The sequence below is a fragment of the Somniosus microcephalus genome, chromosome 3 (genome assembly GCF_052327205.1).
Source record: "Somniosus microcephalus isolate GS21.2 chromosome 3, FLI_Smic_1.0, whole genome shotgun sequence".
Classification (NCBI taxonomy): domain Eukaryota; kingdom Metazoa; phylum Chordata; class Chondrichthyes; order Squaliformes; family Somniosidae; genus Somniosus; species Somniosus microcephalus.
In genome coordinates this window covers 339,845,800-339,863,208 of record NC_140989.1, presented here as the reverse complement: position 1 = coordinate 339,863,208, position 17,409 = coordinate 339,845,800, and the positions used below count along the sequence as shown (strand labels likewise).

At 51.0% G+C, this 17,409-nt stretch overlaps 1 protein-coding gene across 1 annotated transcript in view; it reads left to right on the top strand.

The window, feature by feature from the left end:
- Nucleotides 1-17,409, top strand: part of cfap57 (cilia and flagella associated protein 57) — a 131,186-nt gene that overhangs the window by 36,898 nt on the left and 76,879 nt on the right. The window contains exons 5-6 of the mRNA XM_085983245.1: nt 8,397-8,549; nt 8,891-9,030. Of these exons, the coding sequence (XP_085839371.1) occupies nt 8,397-8,549; nt 8,891-9,030 (293 nt within the window). The remainder of the gene's footprint in view (nt 1-8,396; nt 8,550-8,890; nt 9,031-17,409) is intronic.

The window sequence follows — 17,409 nt, the reverse complement described above, 5'->3', positions numbered from 1 at the left end:
CTTTACAATCTATATTAACGATTTGGAGGAGGGGACCGAGTGTAACATATCAAAGTTTGCAGATGATACTAAGATGGGAGGGAAAGTAGTGAGTGAGGAGGACATAAAAAACCTGCAAGGGGACATAGACAGGCTAAGTAAGTGGGCAGAGATTTGGCAGATGGAATACAATACTGGAAAGTGTGAGGTTATGCAATTTGGCAGGAAAAATTGTAGAGCAAGTTATTATCTTAATGGCAAGAAACTGGAAAGTACTGAAGTACAAAGGGATCTGGGGGTCCTGGTGCACGAAACTCAAAAGGTTAGTATGCAGGTGCAGCAAGTGATTAAGAAGGCCAATGGAATGTTGGCTTTCATTGCTAGGGGGATAGAATATAAAAATAGGGAGGTATTGCTTCAGTTGTACAAGGTATTGGTGAGACCACACCTGGAATACTGAATACAGTTTTGGTGTCCATACTTAAGAAAAGACATACTTGCTCTCGAGTCAGCACAAAGAAGGTTCACTCGGTTAATCCTGGGGATGAGGGGATGGACATATGAGGAGAGGTTGAGTAGATTGGGACTCTACTCATTGGAGTTCAGAAGAATGAGAGGCGATCTTATTGAAACATATAAGATTGTGAAGGGGTTGGATCGGGTGGATGCGGGGAGGATGTTCCCGATGATGGGTGAAACTAGAACTAGGGGGCATAGTCTTAGAATAAGGGGCTGCTCTTTCAAAACTGAGATGAAGAGGAACTACTTCACTCAGAGGGTGGTAGGTCCATGGAATATGCTGCCCCAAAAAGCTGTCGAAGCTACATCATTACATAAATTTAAAACAGAAATAGACAGTTTCCTAGAAGCAAAGGGAATTAAGGGTTACGGGGAGCGGGCAGGAATTTGGACATGAGTCTAGGTTCGGATCGGACATGGCCCTGTGGGTAGCGGGGCGGGCCCAGGGGCCGTGTAGCCTGATCCTGCTCCTATTTCATGTGTCTAATTCTGTTAGATTCAGGAGATGGTTCTGTGATAGTAGATTGGCGGTTAGTATCAGATCAGCCATGATCTTATTGAATGGCGGAGCAGGCTCGAGGGGCCGATTGGCCTACTCCTGCTCCTATTTCTTATGTTCTTATCCAGAATACAGTCACACCCCAGAGGAAAGTACAGGTTCAGGAAGGGGTGGAGTGTGACTGTTAGGGAGACGGGTAGCGGGGACTTAGGGGAGGTTGAGAAGGAAGTCCCGCAGACACTGGTCCTGTCCAACAGGTACGATGTACTCACTACCTGTGAGGACAAGGAGAAAGACTGCAGGGAGGACAGCCACAATGCAGACCAAGGCACCGTGGCTCAGAAGGCTGTCCAAGGGGGGGAAGAGCAGAATAGAAATGTGGTAGTGATAGGGGATTCTATAGTTAGGGGTATAGATAGCGTCCTCTGCAGCCAAGAACGAGAATCCCGAAGGGCGTGTTGTCTACCAGGGTAAGGGATATCTCGAGGCGTCTGGAGAGGAATTTGGAAAGGGAGGAGGAAATCCAGTTGTGTTTGTCCATATCGGAATAAACAACATAGGAGGTCCTGCTGAAGGAGTATCAGGAGTTAAGAGCTAAATTAAAAAGCAGGACCTCGATGGTAATAATCTCTGGATTATTGCCCAAGCCATTTGCAAATTGCCATAGAAGCAGTCAGATCAGGAAAATTAATATGTGGCTAAAGGGCTAGTGTGGGAAAGAGGGGTTTCTTTTCATGGGATACTGGCACCAGTTCTGCGACAGGAAGGAGCTGTACCGATGGGACAGGATCCACCTGAACCGGGGATGGGACCCGTGTCCTAACGTAAAGGGTAAATAGGGAGGTGGCAAAGGCTTTAAACTAGTAAGATGGGGGAGTGATCTACAAGATATGAAACCAGCCTAAATATAAACAAAACAGGAGAGTATAGGAAAGAGTAAAGTAAGGGAGGATATTGATGGCCCAGGAATAAATGGAGTTATCGAACAGGAGTGTAAAAAGATGGTTAAGAATAAAGTGAAAGGAACTGCTATTAAAAATGAGTTAAACTGTCTGTACAGCAATGCACTCAGTGTCCGTAATAAAACAGGGGAGCTGGAGGCAATCATGCGTTGCGAGGAACCAGACATAGTAGGGATTACTGAGACATGGCTGCAGAAAAATCAGGACTGGGAATTAAACATTGCAGGGTATAACATATTTAGAAAAGATAGAGAGGGAAAAAGGGGTGGTGGAGTAGCTGTACTTATTAAGGATAACATAATGGCAGTAGAAATAAGTGACGCAGCCATCAACAAAATCAAAATAGCATCCATGTGGATAGTGATAAAGGGGGAAAAATTCACTTCCACCCCCTTTGGGGCACTAACTTCGCTACTTAGCGCCCGAGAAAGTTAGTGCCCCCGCGCCCGAAATTCAATGGTAGCGCCCCAGGCAGGAGGCACTCTTGGGGCGCTCCCAGGGAATATCGTGGCGCTACGTGCAGCCGCACCACACACTCCGGCACGTAGCGCAGCGGTTCTGCAGGCCTCCCTCCCCTGATTAAAGGTGAGAGGCCTAGCGCAGCGTGCACCGGCGCCCTGCAGGGCCACCAGGGAGCGAGGTGCTGGCAAAAGAGCCCAGCACTCAAGAGGAGTGCCGGGCTGACTGATGGCGGCCGGCACCCTGCAGCAGGAGACCAGAGGGGGCAGGTGCTGGCAAGCGGCCCAAAAAAAATGGCCGCCCGGCACCTGCCCTTTAATTATCGCCGCCTCGGCGGCAAGATTGCCCCCCTGACGCTGTCAGACATAGCGTCCGGCGGTAGGTCAGAGGGTGCGAGTCAAGTTTGCGGCCGGGATGCAAGCAGGGCGCTGCGCATGGCGATGATGTCATCGCCAGAGGTGCAGTGCCGCGGGGCGCTACTGCCTACCGACGCCGCTAACCTCCCGCTGAATTCCGTGGGAGGAGTTGGCGGTGCTGCGCCTGGGCACTAGTTGCTTTGCACCCCGTTAGCGCCCCGGAGATTATGACGTCAGTGAGCGTGCAATGTCAGGATTCCCCATGGTGCAGGATGCCATTGACTGCACCCACATGGCTTTGCGGGCACTGCATAACAATCCTGAGATCTTCCGTAACCGCAAAGGCTACCGCTCACTTAATGTGCAGCTGGTGTGCGACCTGGCACAGCGAATCCTCACCGCCAATGCCCGCTATCCTGGCAGCAGCCATGATGCCTTCATCCTGTGCCAGACGGGTGTGCCAGCACTCTTCCAGCCACCACATCAAGCTCATGGTTGGCTGCTCAGAGACCAGGGAGAAAAATTCAGTTGGTTGCGCCTCCCGTTAGCGCCTTAAGAGGGCACTAACGGGACGCAACGCAACTAGTGCCCAGGCACGGCACTGCCCACGCCTCCTGCAAAATTCAGCGGGAGGTTAGTGGTGGTGCTAACCGGTAGCACCCTACGGCGCTGCGCCACTGGCGATGACGTCATTGGCGTGCGCAGTGCCCCGTTCACGCCCCGGCCATGATCTTCAGGAGCACCCCCTGACTTACCGCCAGACGCTATGTCCGACGGGGTCAGGGAGGCGTACCTGCAGCCGGGGAGGTGCAATTTAAAGGCGAGGTGCGGGGCGGCCATTTTTGTTGCTGGCCGCCTGCCAGCACCTGCCTGCGCTCCCGTCCCAGACCTCCTGAAATGCCCCCCCCCTCCTACCCTGCGGAGTACTGGCTGCGCTCCAAGAGCCCGGCACTTCTCTTGAGTGCCGGGCTCTTTTGCCTGCACTCCCGATCCCCGGGGGCCCAGCTGGGCCCCGGGTCGCGCTGCGCAAGGCCCCTCCCCTTTAAGATGGGGAGGAAGGCCTGCAATACCGCGGCGCGACGTGCCGCAGCGCCACATAACGCCGCAATATTGACTCACAGCGCCCCAAGAGGGATGCGGGGCACTTCCAGTAGTGCCCTGCTTCCCTCTTGGGGCGCAACCACTCAATTTCCGGCACGGGGGTGCTAATTTTTCCGGGACACTACTTTTAGTGCCCCGGCGAAGTTAACGCCCCAATTGGGGCGCTACTCAATTTTTAGCCCCAGGTCTTTCCATTCTCCAGCTGGCTCATGACACCCCTTCGCAACCCCATCACTGCTGCCCAGCACTCATATAATGAGAGCCATGCTGCCACCAGGATCATCATCGAGCAGACCATCGGCCTGCTGAAGTAAAGGTTACGCTGCCTTGACCGCTCAGGAGAAGCCCTCCAGTACTCGGCTGAGCTGGTGTCCCATTTCGTGGTGGTCTGCTGCATGCTCCACAACTTGGCCATCATGAGGGCCCAGCTCTTGCCACCAGGGATTGCGGGCCCACCTCAGGAGGAGGAAGAGGGAGAGGAGGAGCATGAAGAGGAAGAGGAAGACGAGGAGGACAATGAGGAGGAGGAGGAGGAGGAGGAGGAACAGGAGCGAGGGAGGAGGCAGCCACTCAATTGGCCTTCCAGTAGGGCGGTCCGTGACCGCCTCATCAGACTGCTGTTCGAATGAATTTAACTCCATATCCCCATTGCTCACCACATCCCCATCATTTCATCCCTGTCGCAGGCCATATCACAGCGCAAAGTTGAAATGAGACACACCACAAAAGAATCCAAACTGAATTAATAAATTTATCAAAAATCAGTGAACACATATTTACACCAAAAATATTAACTATTCACCCTTGTGCAATCCCTTAGTGCCTGTTGTTACTGTGCCTTTGCCTACTCTAGTGCTCCTACAAAGTGTTGGCCCAGCGGCTGCAGCAGGGCTGATGGAAGGCTGCTGAATGTCCATGTGGGAGATTTCAGATGGCCTTGCAGGATGTCCTCGACCAGCTCTGGACCTGGAAGACCCGGCTGCAGACTGCAGCACCTCCGTATGGGTGACAGCAGTCTGGGCTGGCTGGATGACAGGCAGTGACGAGGGCAATGGCGGAGTGCCAGCTGTGGATGCGGGAATGCTGTCATCCTGAGAGAGGACAGCGGGTTCCTGCTCCACTGACCCACTGCCACTCCCCCGGGGTAGCACCTCAGCATCCCTTGCAATCTGTTGGAGCACAGATTGCAGGCCTACTGCAACACCATGAAAGCCCCAGCCACGATGGCAGCAGTCAGAGCTTGTGTGGCATCAAGCTGAGACTGCATGAGAGCAGTCCGAAATTGGATGCCACCGAGCATAGACTGCATTACAGCACTAAGACGTTGCATCGCTATCCCCGTGCTGCAATGGCAGCTGCCAGATCGCTCATCACACGCGACATCAGTTCTGGTCACCGCGATCTATCTGGGAGTCTACCATCCTTTCCAGACTGGAAATGATGGGCTCCATGGTGTGCACAGAGCCTTGTGCAATGTTGGAGGCGGACTCCTCCACGCTTCTTACCATTGCGGAGAGGCTCCCGGGCACCCTTGCCATTGCCGTGTGCATCTCCGTGTGCATGCTCATCACCCTTCTTCTAAAGGCCTCCCCATCGAGGTCCTCATCTGAGTCCTGTGCAGCAGAACTCGCCTTCCGGGGAGCTAGCCCCCGAGCTACCCTTTCCCCCTGACCTTGCTGCAGCCCACTCGTCCCCAGTGCCTCACCCTGTGCAGATCCTGCTACTATACTAGCCTCTAAAGAATGTGTAGTGCCAGTATCTGAACTGGTGTCTGCGGGTGAGACATGCAGTGGTGCGGTGTGTTCTTCCCCCTCCTCTTCTTCCGCTTCGCTCTCTGCAGTGCCCTCAGGGACAGGCTGCTCAGGTGCTTGCTCATTATCTGAAAGCATAAGGGCACAAGAGTTAAGGTGAGGGGTGGGGGGCAGGAAGGGAGAAACGCATGCATACAGCCTGATTAGCTGTAAAGTGCGAAACGTTTGTGGGGTGAGGGGCTGTAAAGTGCGAAACGTTTCTGGGGTGAGGGGGAGTGGGATATGAGAAGAAAGAGTAGGGTTGAACATACCATTGTTGTCCCCAAGGGGGTCAACATTGCCATTGGCCATGGCACCCACTACCTGGCATCCAATGATTTGCAGCGCTCGATTCTCCAGCGCAGACAGTGGTTGGGTGTTGGCTTGTCCCCCGCCTGTGCGCTCCTGCTCCCTCCTGCTGTGAGCCACCTTGGCCTGCAAGAGAAAGGAAAGTGTGTGAGTGAGTGTGAAGCAATGTGTTTGGGTGATGTGCCTGCCATAGTTGAATAGCTGTCATTGTGTGCAAGGTGTGAGTGTGAGCGTTGGTAGGTAGAGATTGTTGGTGGGTGAGTGCTGGGGGTGTGGTGCTTTGGGCAGTGTGTGAAGATTGTGGTACAGATGGTGGTATGTAGCATTTGTTGAAGCATTCACTCACCCTGACCACCCGAGTGAGATCGTTAAATTTCTTCCTGCACTGTGTGTGCGTCCTGGGGACCACAGTGCTGCCCGAGATGTGCTGCGCTACCTCCCTCCACATGGTGCAAAAGACTTGTGGCAAGGGCCTCCTGCCACTTGCCGGGTAAAGCACCGCCCTCCGTCTCTCCACAGCGAAAACCAATGCCTCCAATGCTTCATCAGAGAATCTGCGGGCTCTCTCCCTGGGGCATGGATTTGCCATGAGCACACCTGGTTCAGTCCCCCAGCTCCTTCTCCTTGTTCTGCTCATTTTATTGAGCAGTGAGCATGAATTTTGCATGCAGTCTAAAGCATTTGCACCTGGCACTAATTCTCCAACTTTTCTACTGACACTGCACATTCCTTGGCTAGAATGAATTTCTAGCCCTAAGAGTCTTAAATCTAGCTACTGAGAAATTCCTACAGGTAAAGTTTACACTTGCCCAAAAAGGAAGCTGCACTGTATCCATTGGGGAATACCTCACTTGCCTTGTTGCAGCAAGTTTAGGCATAGTTTGGCAGCAGGTAAGGGTTAATGACTTAAGTGTGCCCAGGAATATTGCTGGAGTTTAACCAGTTAAAAGCACACTGCTTATCAGTACACAGCATTGGTAAATTTCTGGTGCTTGTTCAGCTAGAACCGCCCTTTGATTAGGACATTGACTTTCAAAGTTATTTGGAGCCAAGTGGGAAAAGGCCTAGGGGGAAAAATTCAGTTGGCAGCGCCACCCGTTAGCGCCTTAAGAGGGCGCAAACCAACTAGCACCCGGGCGAGGCGATATCTGCGCCTCTCGCAAAATTGACCAGACATTTTGCAGCGGCGCTAAACACTACCGCCACGATCTCCTGCGCCGGCAAATCGTGACGTCAGTCGAGTGCGCAACGCCCCGGTAGCGCCCCAGACTGGAAATTGAATGGCGCCCCCTGCCTTAACACCTGCCGCTAGCAACAACAGGTTGAGGGGAGCATTTTGCAGTCAGGAAGGGACTGGGGGAGCGCTTTTTAAAGGCGACCGCTTCCTGCCTTTTTTTGCTGGTGACATTTTTGCACCATGCATTCTGAGAGAGAGAGAGAGAGAGAGACTTCTGGAGAGATTCTACACTGTGTGAAGGAGTTTTGGGTACTGAACAGCACTTTGCAGGTTGGTTTTGATTTGCCCTTCCTTGTATCGATTTAGAAGAGACTGTGGGGGCTGCACGCTGAGCTCTTTCCCTGGGTCTCTCCATTGTTCTTTCCAGCAGATTTGATGTACAGGTCTCTCCAGGCCGAGACTCAAGGCTGCAATGAACAGGATGTAGATGGGGACCAAGATAAACCCTCCCCTTTAAGATAAAAACAGAAAATGCTGGAGAAACTCAGCAGGTCAAGCAGCATCTGTGAAGAGAGAAACCGAGTTAACGTTTCAGGTCGATGACCATTCATCAGAACTCCCCTTTAAGAATTGGCCGGTGCCAGTGTGTCTGTGTTCCATTGCTGACTGAAATCACATGAGCTTCGCCAGCGCTGTGAGTTAGCGCCTCGCTCCTTGGCTTTTGCGCCTTAAGACAGGTGGGAAGTGCCTGATTTAGCGCTCCAATCACCTCCAGGGGCGAGAGAGGCAAATTTTGCAGTCGGCAGCAATAACTTGCGCCGGGCGCTAATCATTGCGCCCGGCGGATAATTGCGCCCCAAATGGGGCGATACCGAATTTCTCCCCCCTAGTCTCCAGAGATGGGTCTACCACTCCAGGCCCCATTAATGAGCTAGGCTAGATGGACAGTCCTTAACAGTGTCATGGATCCATTAGGTTCTGGCATGACACTGCCATGGAAGGTAACTCAGTTCCGGTCTTCCATCACCAGAAGCAAGTTTACCCCACCTCCCAAAAAGACCCCGTTTACCGCCTTCCATCTCCACCTGCCCGCAGGAGACACTAGAGGTGATGTTTTCCTTTACTGTTGATCAGTGTCATTTTCTATATTTTTTGGAACAAGATTTAAATATGTAAGGTCTCCCTTGTCCCCAGCTCTTCAATACCACCTTGTTGTCTGAAATCCTATTCTATGTTGCTCTTCAGATTCCGCAGGATCCGTTCAGCACAGATCCAACCCAAGCAGAACAGCAGGAGATTGTAACTCTATGTCTCAGCCCCTCAGAGGAGACCCTAATTGCTAGCACGAATAAGAATCAACTGTATAGCATCACGTTAGCTTCTGCTGAAATGAGTAAGGTGAGCACTGAGTGAGCAGCTCAAGAATAACTGCAAGGTTGGCATAAAATGAGCACTTGACAAACCGAAATCTGCAGCACAAGGTCAAGACTAAATCTAACACAAACCATGAGTCTTTGTTCAAGAGTTGCAAGATTGTATAATAATGCCGAAATTCATTGACTTGATAGTTTTAACATAGCTCAGGACTGGATTGTATTAATTTAATCATTTTAAACTCTAACCCAACAATGGTAATTCTGCTACATGATTCACATCCTGTCCGTTGCAGTGATGTTTGACGATATGCTTATTCTTTTGATCTGCATATTTTAAAATCTATTTTGTGGCATTTTTAACAGGGTGACCTGGCACAGTTTGAACTTCTCTCCCAATCCTTCCACTCCAATGTAATCACGGGTCTGGATATCTGCATTCGAAAACCCCTCATTGTCACCAGCTCTGTAGATCGATCTATACGCTTGTGGAACTATGAGACTAAGTATGGATTGCAGTTGTTTTTAATCTGCATAATAAGTAATGCTATGTGACTTGTAGTTTTTTCTATGAACGGAGTGCATATTGCTAAACTGTATTGTGACAACCCCATGTTAGGACATTTTCTAGGCCAATGAATTAAGTAAACAAGATTATTTAACAGTTTTCTATTAAGCAGTTCGCAGGCCATTCAGCCCTTTAACTCCCTCTCTGGGACTTGAGTAACTATTATTTCTTCCCCATCCCTTTTGCTTTCTATTTTTTCAATCTTATTAAGTGTTCAGTTCTACTGAGGGGTATACACTTGAAATGTTAACTTATCTATTCTCTTTTCAGAGGCTGATTGACCTGTGTATTTCTAGTATTTTCTATTTTTATTTCAGCTTCCAGCATTTGGAGTTTCTTTCCTTTTTATAAATAGGCAACATATTAGTCAAGATTACGACTGATAAGTATTGCATGATCTTCTTCATAAGCTCTCATAAGTCTCAGCTTGACTGTCTAAGAGATAGAGAATGAAAACAAAGCATTAGTTCAAACAATAGAAAATTGGAGGGTGAGCCAATTCAAGCCACGCATGCATCTTCAGACAGCTGGCTCAACAGCAGCATTGGCAAAAATCTGGGAACAGGTTGCTTGCTTGCTTCCTAAGTTGGTAAATAATAATGCTGCAGGCAACATATCAATCCTTTGCTCACCAACTAAGCATGATCCCACTACCAAACATAGCTTCTCCTCCACTTTCTGGAGGAACTGTTCCCTGTGACACCCTGGTTCACTCTTCCACCATCCCTACTTCCAGCTATCCGTTCCCTGGCACCTTCCCTTTAAAATCTAGGAGACGCAACACCTGCCCATATACCTCTTCCCACATCACCAATGAGGGACCCGATCTAGTATACTGTATTTACAGCTCATGGTGCGGTCTCCTCTACATTGAAGACGTCACATGCAAATTAGGTAACCGTTTTGCCGAACACCTCAATTCTGTTCAGGTATGATCCCAAAATATCTGTGGCTTGCCACTTCAACTCCCCCTTCCATTCCTACTCTGACCTCTCTGTCATTGGCCTTGTATACAGTTCCTATGAAACTCAATTCAAGCTTTAAGAACAATATCCTTCTCCTAAGCAACCTGCAGCCTCTGGTCTGAATATTGATTTATTGACTTCAGACATTGGTTATATCTTCATTTTCAAATCTGTTTCAATTTCATTCTTGGTCCCTAGGTTTTCCATGCTTTCCATCTCCCATTTTCTTGCATTTCCTCTGGCCTCTGCCTTTCTTAGAACATAAGAATTAGGAGCAGGAGTAGGCCATACGGCCCTTCAAGCCTACTCCGCCATTAAGTTCATGGCTGATCTTCGCCCTCAGCTCCACTTTCCCGCCCAATCTCCATATCCCTTGATTCCTCTAGAGTCCAAAAATCTAGTGATCTCAGACTTGAATATACTCAACGATTCAGCAGCCATAGCCCTTTGAGGTAGAGAATTCCAAAGATTCACAAACCTCTGAGTGAAGAAATTCCTCCTCATCTCAGTCTTAAATGGCTGACCCTTATCCTGAGACTATGCCCCCTAGTTCTAGACTCTCCAGCCAGGGGAAATGAGATCTCAGCATCTACCCTGTCAAGCCCCCTCAGAATCTTATGTGTTTCACTGAGATCACCTCTCATTCTTCTAAACTCCAGAGAGTATAGGCCCAATCTACACAATCTCTCATCATAGGACAGCCCCTCTCATCCCAGGAATCAATCTAGTGAACCTTTGTTGCACCGCCTCCAAGGCAAGTATATCCTTCCTCAGATAAAGAGACCAAAACTGTGCACAGTACTCCAGGTGTGGGCTCACCAAGGCCCTGCACAATTGGAGCAAGACTTCCTTACTCTTGTACTCCAACCCCCTTGCAATAAAGGCCAACATGCCATTTGCCTTCCTAAATGCTTGCTGTACCTGTGTGCTAACTGTGTTTCCTGTACGAGGACACCCAAATGTCTCTGAGCACCAACATTTAATAGTTTCTCACCATTTAAAAAATATTCTGTTTTTCTATTCTTCCTACCAAAGTGAATAATCTCACATTTCCCCACATTATACTCCATCTGCCACCTGATTGCCCACTCACTTAACCTGTCTATATCCCTTTGCAGGCTCTTTATGTTCTCCTCACAGCTTACTTTCCCACCTAGCTTTGTATTGTCAGCAAACTTGGATTCATTACACTCGGTCCCTTCATCTAAGTCATTAATATAAATGTTAAGTAGCTGAGGCTCAAGTACTGATCCTTGCAGCACCCCATTAGTTACAGCCTGTCAGCCAGAAAATTACCCATTTATCCCTACTCTGTTTTCTGTCCATTAACCAATCCTCTATTCATGCTAATATATTACCCCCAACCCCGTGAGCCCTTATCTTGCATAACAATCTTTTATGTGGCATCTTATCGAATGCCTTTTAGAAATCCAAATATACTACATCCACTGGTTCTCCTTTATCTCCCCTGCTAGTTACATCCTCAAAAAACTCTAATAAATTTGTTAAACATGATTTCCCTTTCATAAAACCATGTTGACCCTGCCTAATATGATGATTTTCTAAATGCCCTGTTACCACTTCCTTACTAATGGATTCCAGCATTTTCCCGATAACTGATGTTAGGCTAACTGGCCTGTAGTTCCCTGTTTTCTTTCTACTTTCTTTCTTGAATAGCAGGGTTACATTTACTACCTTCCAATCGTCTGAAAATGTTCTAGAATCGAGGGAATTTTGGAAGCTCACAACCAATGCATCCACTATCTCTGCAGCCACCTCTTTTAGAACCCTAGGATGCAGGCCATCAAGTCCAGGGGATTTGTTGGCTTTTAGTCCCATTAGTTTCTCAAGTACTTTTTCTCTACTGATCTTAATTACTTTAAGTGCCTCACTCTCATTAGTCCCTTGGTTCCCCACTATTTTTGATATGCTTTTTGTGTCTTCTACTGTGAAGACAGACACAAAGGGCAGGATTTTCATTGGGCCGTGGAGTCAGGATTGGAGGCGTGGGGGGGGGGTTAAAATCCCGAAATCAGGAGTCCCGACCCCATCCCGCACCCAAACCCGTGTCCATGCCAGTTTCAAAGGAGGCGGGTACCTGCCCCACACTGGGATCTGCCTACCCGAGGCGGGAAGGGATTAGTGCCAATTAACTGCCTGTTAACAGGTAGTTAACGGGCAGTTTTTAGCCTAATCCCTATTTTTAAGGTTGCAGTGTGGGATTCCCGATGGCTCCGAACCACGCCAAGTTAGAGGAGGCGGGCCATCGGGTTGAAGGACTTGGAGGGGTTGAGATGTCGGTGTTCAGGTGAGTGATGTGTGCATGAGTGCAAAGGTAAGTGTATTTGGTGTGTCTAAAGTGATTAAATAAGTTTTACATACATTTTCTTACCTTTTCAGCCTTCCTTCCTTTAGGTCTTGGGAGTCCCTCATCTCACCGGCACAGAAAGCAGAATGGCTGCAAACTGTCAAAAGTGACAACCTGCAGCTTTCTGTGCAGGAGAGATTTCTAACTGAGTCTGTGGAGAAGGACTCATGTTAGAAGTAAGACTGTCAGTGTTTGACAGCTTCAAAGAGCTGTGAAACACTGATATTTCATCTGTCAAAACCTCTTGACAGATGAAATTTCATTCTGTGACATCACCTGTTGCCGGGTGGCCCTTAATTGGCCTGCTGAGCCCGCTGGGTAGGCTCAACAAGGTCAATCAAGTTAAAATCGCGTGGGTTGGCCGCATCTCGATGGAGGCGGGACTACAACCCCGAAAGTTGTAGTCCCACCTCCCACCCGACTCCTGAATGAAAATTTTGCCCAAAATATTTGTTTAAAGTCTCTGCCATTTCCTTATTCCCCATTATAATTTTCACTGTCTCAGCCTCTAAGGGACCAACGCTTACTTTTGCTACTCTCTTCCTTTTTACATGCTTGTAGAAGCTCTTACAATATTGGCCCAGAAATTCGGGTCGGGGGCTTCCCGCGGGTGCAAGCCCCCGACCTGCACTTACCTTACGCGCCGGCCATTGAGCTGTAGGGCCCCGTGGAATTCCGATCCGGGGCCTGGTCCAGCTGCCGGCACATAGTGCTCGCGTATCCCAGGGGCGCAGTTAGTTCGATGCGTCCCCTGGGATCACGTGGGCCATGGGCAGCCAATCGGAGCAGGGAATGCTCCATTCATAAGTCTGACAGGAAGTGCTGTCAAGACTTATAAATACTATGGCCCCAAAATAGCACTAAACCTTCAAATAAATTTTTTAAAAACATCACATTTTTAAAATCTATCTTATATATATAAAATAGCTCTTCTGTCTGTCCTTCCGTCTGTCTGTCTGTCTGTCCGCTATACACTCAAAAGTTATAGAGCATACCTACACATGCATTACATCAAAAGAAAGCTTACGATTCCGGAATGGTCATAAGCATATTTACTTTTCGGTCAGACAAAAATTGTGCCAACGGTATATAAAAAACTTTCAAAATTCCGCTCATTATCCGCTCATTAGCATCGAGTGACATCAAGGTTGACCAATCGTACAGTCGAGCGACGCGACGGTCGACCAATTGCTGCATCACGGGGGCGGGTTCATTGCGCGTGCGGGCGGGCCATCCTAGAGTCGAGTGACGTGACGATTGACCAATCCTACAGTTCAGTGACCTGACAGTTGACCAATCGGTGCGTGTGTGGGCGGGCCTAATCCTTCTGAGCTGAGGTGAGTGGCCGCCATCTTGATTCCAAACTCTTCATTTCTTTTTCCCACTTTCTGCGTGTTTCTTTCCAAATCTAGATTTCCAGCAAAAAAAAAGTTGCTTTTAAAACACAAATTGTTTTTTAAAAAACTTAATTCATTTGTAAATCTTTTCTCTAACCTCTCCACCCTCCTCTCTCCCCTCTCCCCCTCTCTCTCCCACCTGCCTCACCCTCTCCCCCCCTCCCTCTCTGCCCCCTCCCTCCCCCTCTCTCTCTCCCCCTCTCTCTCTGCCCCCTCCCTCCCCCTCTCTCTCTCCCCTCTCTCTCTGCCCCCTCCCTCCCCCTCTCTCTGCCCCCTCCCTCCCCCTCTCTCTCTCTGCCCCCTCCCTCCCCCTCTCTCTCTCCCCCTCTCTCTGCCCCCTCCCTCCCCCTCTCTCTCTGCCCCCTCCCTCCCCCTCTCTCTCTGCCCCCTCCTTCCCCCTCTCTCTCTCCCCTCCCTCCCCCTTTCTCTCTCCATTCCCTCCCCCTCTCTCTCTCCCCTCCCTCCCCCTCTCTCTCCCCCCTCCCTCCTCCTCTCTCTCTCCCCCCTCCCTCCCCCTTTCTCTCTCCCCCCTCTCTCTCTCTCCCCTCCCTCCCCTCTCTCCCCCCTCCCTCCCCCTCTCTCTCTCCCCCTCCCTCTCTCCCCCTCCCTCCCCTCTCTCTCTCACCCCTCCCTCCCCCTCTCTCTCTCCCCCCTCCCTCACCCTCTCTCTCTCCCCCTCACTCTCTCTCCCCCTCTCTCTCCCCCCCTCTCTCTCTCCCCCCAGTCTCTCTCTCCCCCCAGTCTCTCTCTCCCCCCAGTCTCTCTTCCCCCCAGTCAATTCAAATCAATTCAATTCAAATCGCTTTATTGGCATGACAAGGTACATCTTATGTTGCCAAAGCATCGAAAAACATTCATGGTTGTACACAAAAATACAGATCTATCCATACAGTGTACAAACAGATATATCCCTGAGTGTATAAATATACATTCATATAATTTGTATATACTCTTTTCTTATATTTAGTGGTTGTCCCTCTGTTTATGGCAAGCTGTAACGTAGTGTGCCACTAAGGTTACACAATTTCTCTCTTCCCCTAGTAGGTATGGGAGTTTTTGGTCGTCATTCAAATTTCTGAATTCTGGGCATATTTTTGTGAATTTTGGGTAGAAATTCTCCCTTATGCCCTGATATTTTCAACAAGCTGTGAGGAAGTGCATCTCTGTCTCCACCACTCCCTGACTGCAGTGAGAGCATATCCTGTCCTCTCTTGGTAGCCGGGTCTGCCTGTGTCTACCTTTTTCGATCGCCAGGCTATGTTCACTAAGTCTGTACATTGTCAAGGTTTTTCTCAGTTTGCTATCCTTTACTCTCGCTCTCTCTCTTCCCCCCAGTCTCTCGCTCTCTCTCTTCCCCCCAGTCGCTCTCTCTCTTCCCCCCAGTCGCTCTCTCTCTTCCCCCCAGTCGCTCTCCCTCTTTCCCCCAGTCGCTCTCTCTCTTCCAACAACAGCATGCCCTCAAAAAACCCTCGGCACCGCCGGGCACTCCAGCTAGTCTATATATATAAAAAGCTCTTCTGTCTGTCTGTCTGTCCTTCCATCTGCCTGTCTGTCTGTCCGCTATACACTCAAAAGTTATAGAGCATACCTACACATGCGTTGCATCAAAAGAAAGCTTACGATTCCGGAATGGTCATAAGCGTATTTACTTTTCGGTCAGACAAAAATTGTGCCGACGGTATACAAAAAACATTCAAAATTCCGCTCATTATCCGCTCATTAGCATCGAGTGACGTCAAGGTTGACCAATCGTACAGTCGAGCGACGCGACGGTCGACCAATCGCTGCGTCACGGGGGCGGATTCATTGCGCGTGCGGGCGGGCCATCCTAGAGTCAAGTGACGTTACGATTGACCAATCCTACAGCTCAGTGACCTGGCGGTTGACCAATCGGTGCGTGTGTGGGCGGGCCTAATCCTTCTGAGCTGAGGTGAGTGGCCGCCATCTTGATTCCAAACTCTTCATTTCTTCTTCCCACTTTCTGCGTGTTTCTTTTCAAATCTAGATTTCCAGCAAAAAAAAAAGTTGCTTTTAAAACACAAATTGTTTTTAAAAAAAGTTAATTAATTTGTAAATCTTTTCTCTAACCGCAATAATTTTCCTACCTTTCACCGTTTTTGCAGGCCTCGAAGCCTGGGCCTCTGTTGCCCAGCCACGCCCGAGCTAGGCACCTCCCGTCCCGCTCAACAAGCGGCCCACGATCGCCGCCATCTTTCTAAAGGCTGGTGGCGCGGGACTGAGGCGAGCGTAGCCATTGCCGCCATCTTAGTAAAGGCGGGCGGGGCGGGAGTCAGCGCGCGCGTCAACGTCGGCCCGAGCGCGCGCGTCAACGTCGGCCCGAGCGCGCGCGTCAACGTCGGCCCGGAGCGTGACCTGAGTCCGGCCAGACCTCACGCGCTAGGTCACGCACCGGCCGGCTCTGAGGCGCTGATGAGCGGCGGCGTCTCTCTCACTCTTCCCCGCGCGACACGCAGGCCCAGCCGCAATCGGCAGTCTTGAAGCCGGTTCGGGCGGGGGGCCGGTGCTCGGGAGGGCGGTGCTCGGGAGGGCGGGAAGGGGGGGGAAGGGTTACCCCGGCAACCGGGCCCGGCCCTCTCTCACAGCCTCAAGCCGGCTCACGCCCGTTCCCGGGGCTTGGCTCCAGCGCAGACCCAGCCGCAATCGGTGGTCTTGAAGCCGGCCCGGGCGGGGGGCCAGGGCTCGGGAGGGCGGGGCTCAGGAGGGCGGAGAGTGGGGCTCGGAAGGGGGGGAAGGGTTACCCCGGCAACCGGGCCCGGCCGTCTCTCACAGCCTCAAGCCGGCTCACGCCCGTTCCCGGGGCTTGGCTCCATTTGCGGCCGCGGGCCACTCGCCCTCTCTCTCTCCTTCCCTCTGTCTCTCTCTCTGCCCCCCTCCCCTCTCCCCCCACCCCCCTCCCTCCCCTCTCCCCCCTCCCCTCTCCACCCTCCCCTCTCCCCTCCCCTCTCCACCCTCCCCTCTCTCCTCTCCCCCCTCCTCTCACCCCTCTCCCCCTCTCTCTCCCCCTGCCTCACCCTCTCTCTCTCCCCCTCTCTCACCCACCTGCCTCACCCTCTCTCTCTCCCCCTCTCTCTCTGCCCCCTCCCTCCCCCTCTCTCACTGCCCCCTCCCTCCCCCTCTCTCTCTCCCCCCTCTCTCTCTCTCTGCCCCCTCTCTCCCCTCTCTCCCCCTCTCTCTTCCCCTCTCTCTCTGCCCCCTCCCTCCCCCTCTCTCTCTGCCCCCTCCCTCCCCCTCTCTCTCTCCCCCTCTCTCTCTGCTCCCTCCCTCCCCCTCTCTCTCTCCCCCTCTCTCTCTGCCCCCTCCCTCACTCTCTCTCCCCCCTCTCTCTCTCTCTCCCCTCTTTCTCTCCCCCCTCTCTCTCCCCCAGTCTCTCTCTCTCTCTCTTCTCCCCCCAGTCTCTCCCTCTCTCTTCTCCCCCAGTCTCTCTCTCTCTCTCTCCCCCAGTCTCCCTCTCTCTCCCCAGTCTCTCTCTCTCTCCCCCAGTCTCTCTCTCTCTCTCTCCCCCAGTCTCTCTCTCTCTCTCTCCCCCAGTCTCTCTCTCTCTCTCTCCCCCCGTCTCTCTCTCTCTC